This window comes from Euleptes europaea, chromosome 11 (genome assembly GCF_029931775.1).
Source record: "Euleptes europaea isolate rEulEur1 chromosome 11, rEulEur1.hap1, whole genome shotgun sequence".
Lineage (NCBI taxonomy): Eukaryota > Metazoa > Chordata > Lepidosauria > Squamata > Sphaerodactylidae > Euleptes > Euleptes europaea.
The window spans coordinates 3,369,324-3,375,227 of record NC_079322.1 but is presented as its reverse complement, the minus strand read 5'-3'; the positions used below and the strand labels follow the sequence as shown (position 1 = coordinate 3,375,227).

The window sequence follows — 5,904 nt, the reverse complement described above, 5'->3', positions numbered from 1 at the left end:
CTCAAGTTTCTCTCCCTGGTTTGAGGGGGGGGGCTTCAGTTGTGTGTCCTCAGGTTTTCCCTCATTCATAAGATCAGTTAGGTCTATTTTGATGCTTGCTCAAAAATTGTTTTCAAATTGTGACTTAAAGAATGCATTTTCCTGGTCCCGAGTCCGATGCAAAAGGGGAAATTCCACCCCCTCCGGCTCCTGCTTCTGATGCTTAGCTAGCATGCCTCTGTCCCTTTCCATGGTTTGCAAACTCCCAGGTGTCAGGTGTTGCTTTGCATGGTTGCAAACGTGTTGCTTTGCAAGGTTATGTTGCTTTGCATGGTTTGCAAACTTCTGTCCCTTTCCATGGTGTGCAAACTTCCAGGCATCAGGTGTTGCTTTGCATGGTTGCAAACGTGATAGTTTGCATGGTTGTGTTGCTTTGCATGGTTTGCAAACTTCTTCGCACCTGCCCCGCCCTTGCTCCCCACAGCTCAGTTGTTTGTTGGGGCTGGGAGCTTTGAGTGGGTGGCAAGCTCTGCTAATTGCAAATGCACATTAAGGAGGGGGGAACCCTTTCAGGGCCCATATCTCAGCCCCCGCTTATCCAATCTTTACAAAACTTGGGGGTTATTTCAAGAAGGGTCCTTTGAAGCTACGCTGAAAGTTTGGGACCTCTAACCCCCAAAATGCCCCCCCCCCGGAGCCACGGAAAGGTGCGCTTGTGATTTTAATGGCTTTATTCAGCCGAATTTTTCCCCGAACTCCGGACCTCATGCCGAATTGCACGGACCCGAAGCGGGGGAGTTCGGACTTCAGCATTTCCCGAATAAAAATGGGCCGAATTTTGCCGAATCCGAATTTTACTGAATTTTATTTTTCAACAGCCCTAGTTGTCTCAGCTGAGAAATCTCCAGGCTGCACCTGGCAACTGGCAACCCCACCCTGTGTGCATCCTGTATACGCGCCTGGTGGCCTGCTTCCTTCCCAGAGCTATGAGCATGAGCTACTTGTGGCTAGGGTTGCCAACCTCCTGGTACTAGCTGGAGATCTCCCGCTATTACCATTGATCTCCAGCCGATAGAGATCCTCTGGAGAAAATGGCTGCTTTGGCAATTGGACTCTATGGCATTGAAGTCCCTCCTCTCCCCAAACCCTGCCCTTCTCAGGCTCTGCCCCAAAAATCTCCAGGTATCTCCCAACCCAGAGCTGGCAACCCTAACTGTTAGGACTTTGATGCATGGCTTTTTCCTTCACAGTCACCACTCCGATGTCTTTGTTTTGATTTATGCATGTGTTTTCCGACTGTCAGAGGTCACCTCGCTCTCCCCCTCTGCATTTCCCTGTGCTTGCCGGCATTTTCAAATTTGAGATAAGACAGGTCTCTGAAAATGTGGGCAAAACACGGAGAAACAAAAATCAAAACAAAGACCTGAAGTCATGGGAGGGGTGACCACGAGGGAAACAGCCCTGCATAAAAGGCCTTAGATAACGATTCTTGACCAGGGAATATGGGCTTTCTGATCTTTGCCTTTATTCTTCTTTTTAAAATGCATGCTAATTCTTCAGTCTTCCAAGTATTTTGCTTCAGAAAGCTGTCAATACTTTCCCAATCCAAAGGATACTGTTGATTTGCGATAAAACCGTATCCTCAACTTTTGAACCTCCTGGATCTGTAGGGTTGCCAACCTCCAGGTTAGGGTTGCCAGGTCCCTCTTCGCCACCAGCGGGAGGTTTTTGGGGCAAAGCCTGAGGAGGGTGGGATTTGGGAGGGGAGGGACTTCAATGCCATGGAGTCCAATTGCCAAAGCAGCCATTTTCTCTATCGTCTAGAGATCAATTGTAATAGCAGGAGATCTCCAGATAGTACTTGGAGGTTGGCAACCCTACTCCAGGTGGTAACTTGAGATCTCTCGCTAATACAGCTGATCTGGCAGTTATACTCTAGCTGCAGATCTCCCACTATTACCAATGATCTCCAGTCGATAGAGATCAGTTCACCTGAAGAAAATGGCCGCTTGGCAATTGGACTCTATGGCATTGAAGCCCCTCCCCTCCCCAGGTCCACCCCAAAAACCTCCCGCCGGTGGCAAAGAGGGACCTGGCAACCCCAGGCTCCACCCTCAACATCTCCAGGAATTTTCCAACCCAGAGTTGGCCATTATATTGCAAGCAGCACTTTCTGTTGGTAAAGTGGAAACACTTTTCCCCATGCTGAGATAGATTATCTTTAATTCTTCTTTGGGTGGTAGCCAGCTATTCCAAGATTTACTGTTAACAATTGCCTAAGGAAAAAATGGAAGCTAACTTAGTACCTTCGCAGAAAGGGAAACATCTGAGGATTTTGAAGGGAAGGCAGAGAAATTCAGTAAGCCTCAGGGCGTCAGTGAATTTCTTATCAAATGAAAGTTCAAGCAACGATGCAGGTTGTTCCTCAGACAAAACATCAGAGGAATTTCAAGGAAAATTCATTCATGACCCCGTTATAGAGCTGCCAACTCTGGCTTGGGAAACTCCTGGAGATTTGGGGGCATTGCTTGTTAGGGTTGCCAGCTCCGAGTTGGGAAATACCTGGAGATTTTGGGGGCGGAGCCTGAGGAGGGCGGGGTTTGGTGAGGGGAGGGACTTCAACGCCATAGAGTCCAATTGCCAAAGTGGCCATTTTCTCCAGGGGAACTGATCTCTGATGCCTGGAGATCAGTTGGAATAGCTACCACCTGGAGGTTGGCAACCCTAGTGCTTGTGGAAGGGGGGATTTGGGCAGAGGTCCCCAACGTGGTGCCTGTGGGTGCCAAGGTGGCCAGTCATACCTTACCTGGTGCCTGCCAAGTCTTTTTTTCAGAAAGTAGGTGGGGCCAGACAGGGCTTATTGCCTGGAATGGCTTCTGATCCACCACTGGAGACCTGATTAGCTGTGTAGATCAAAATAATATTGTTTCAGCATACATTCCCATGACAGTGTTTCTTCTATTTTCTCTCTCTCTTTCCCAGTGCACTTTTAAAAATTTCTTGCCCCCTGCATTTGTGCTTCCTGTGTGTGATCAAATCAAGCCTTGAACTGACCCTAGATCAGTGGGGGCGAACCTATGGCACGTGTGCCAGATTGGGCACTCAGAGCCCTCTCTGTGGGCACGCACGCCATCGCCCAAGCACAGAGTTTGCCTGAGTTTGTTACTAGAAAGCCAGAGGGACGCCGGGCCAGCTGCTCCCCTCCCCCTCTCCCCATGCGCCTGAGGGCATTTCTCACATCACCCGCTCCTCTGCCCAGCAGCCCAATGAGAGTGCTTCCTCCCTCCCCTGTCACATGTGGCAGGGTGGCTCACATACCGGGCAGCTCACTTGTGGCATGAGGGTGCGGCACAGTCGGCAGCCTGTTGAGTCTGTGGCGAAAGTGATTCCCGTGGTGGGGTTGGAGAGGAGCAGAGCGCGGGCTTTGCGGCCCCTCCCACCTTTCAGTGAAATCCCCTACTAAAAGAGGAACACCCACTTACCCAGCATATAATTAACCTGTGGAACTCCTTGCCACAGGATGTGGTGATGGCATCTAGATGCCTTTAAGAGGGGATTGGACAAATTTTGGGAGGAAAAGTCCATCACGGGTTACTAGCCCTGATGGGTATGTGCTACCTCATTATTCAGGTTAAATTGCCGTGTTGGCATTTTGCAATAAATAAGTGGGTTTTGGGTTGCAGTTTGGGCACTCGGTCTCTTAAAGGTTCGCCATCACTGCCCTAGATGCTGAAATGACTAAACTGAGGCTGTCGTACTTTGGTCACATCATGAGAAGACAAAAGTCACTGGAAAAGACAACCATGCTAGGAAAAGTTGAAGGCAGCAGGAAAAGAGGAAGACCCAATATGAGACAGATCAACTGTATAAAGGAAGCCATGGCCCTCGGTTTGCAATAACTGAGCAAGGCTGTAAACGATAGGACATTTTGGAGAACATTGATTCATAGGATCTCCATGAGTCGGAAGCGACTTGATGGCACTTAACACACATACATATGTGTGTGTGTCTCCTTCTCCTGCAGTGGCCATTTTGTGGCTCTGTCTCCCACTGGGGCCCTTTTGTGCCTGCTCCCACCACCCTGTGTCAGAATTTCCAAGGTGCCCACAAACTCAAAATGTTTGGGGACCCCTGCTCTATCCTTTACACCATACTAGCATTCTAGATGTGGATCGCATTGATCAAAATATATAGTAGACAACTCTGTAGTGGTCCAGAGTATTGTTTAAGTTGTAACCGTGCTGTAAAAATTTTCTTATGACGTGTTAAGATTTGCTGTGTCAGTCCTGATGATGTCATCAGAATGCACATGGATTGTGACATCAAGATACAGTGAGGATCAGCCTGGTGGTGCTAGTTATAGAAACAAGATCAGATGGCTGGTCTAAATTGCATCTCTATGATATGTTAACAGTTTTAGCTTTCTCTTGACTGCATTCTGTCTGTTCTCCATGGATCTCAGGAGAGTGAAGAATCTTCAGGCACTGGTCAATGCATACAGACAGGATCCTGACCTCGTGGGAGCTAAGCAGCTTAAAGTGCTGAGGGCCCATGTGGAGAACATCTTAAATGCTTACACAGATGCCTTTGGCAGAAAAGCAGTTGAGGAGGAAGACAAATTTGAGGTCATCAACAGCAATGAAAGCGATTCTGACATTGATGAGGACGGCGAGATCCTTGAGCCAGACCAAGATGTCCTCCAAGAGATGGGAGATGAAAACGTGAGGCTCACCAGCGAGATGATGGATCAGGCCGATGAAAAGAGAGAAGAAGCTTTCGATGCTCTTGAGAAAGGCCATCTCCAAAGAGCTGTCAAGCTGTTCACTGAGGCCATCAAGTTGAACCCCCAGTCCAGCGTGATGTACGTGAACAGAGCAAGTGTCTTTGTGAAACTGAAGAAACCAACTGCTGCTATCAGAGACTGTAACAAGGCCTCTGAGCTCAACTCCAAATCTGCACTGCCGTATAAATGGCGGGGGAAGGCCTACATCCTCCTGGGGCAATGGAAGAAAGCGGCTGAGGACTTTGCCACGGCTTGCCAATGGGACTGTGATGAAGAAACTAACGCTTTGCTTCAAATGGTGCAGCTCAGACTCCGGAAGATTGCAGAGTATCATAAAAAATATGAGCAAAGGCAAGAGCTAAAAGCAATTCAGGAGCAGCTGGAGAAAGTGAGGTTGACTCTGGAGGAGCAAGAATCAGTCCAGCGTGAGGAGAATTCCTGGGATGAACTGGCAAGAGCCGGTCGGAAGCATCTCAAATTCTTCTTCACGCTCTTGGATCCCAGGATGATGATGGCTTTCCTGGATGTTGTTTGGAATCCTGAAAACATCTACAAATACCGAAAGAAAGACTTGCTTATCAAGCTCACTCGAAAACATTAATGGGAAGGCAGATTCTCAACTAAATGAGTGGCTTCTTAACTAAATAAACACACCGTTGGGTGGGAAGGAGAAACATCTTGAGAGCCAGTGTGGTGTAGTGGTTAAGAACAGTGGTTTGGAGTGGTGGACTCTAATCTGGAGAACAGAGTTTGATTCCCCACTCTTCCACATGAGTGGTGGGCGCTAATCTGGTTTCCCCATTCCTACACATGAAGCCAGCTAGGTGACTGTGGGTTAATCACAGAGCTCTCTCAGCCCCCACCTACTTCACAGGGTGTCTACTGTGGGGAGGGGAAGGGGATTGTAAGCCTGTTTGATTCTTTTTTAAGTGGCAGAGAAAGTTAACATATAAAAACCAACCCTTCTTTTTTCCAGTCCAAATTAATGTTCAAGAATGACTTTAATGAGATGGCTCCCCTCTAAGATAACATGTAGTACAAGGAAGGTTTAGGAAAAAAACATGACACTTGTGGGTAATCGCTAAAAATAAACCACGAAGGCTTAATAACGAGGCTAATTCATTACATTAAAATGTGTATAG

At 47.9% G+C, this 5,904-nt stretch overlaps 1 protein-coding gene across 1 annotated transcript; it reads left to right on the top strand.

Annotated features, from left to right (window-relative positions):
• The first annotated feature begins 4,430 nt into the window (after positions 1-4,430).
• On the top strand, positions 4,431-5,363 carry LOC130484757 (putative protein FAM10A4). Its single transcript, XM_056857842.1, has one exon. It carries the CDS (start codon positions 4,431-4,433, stop codon positions 5,361-5,363), a length of 933 nt encoding a protein of 310 aa, XP_056713820.1.
• The last annotated feature ends 541 nt before the right edge of the window (positions 5,364-5,904 follow it).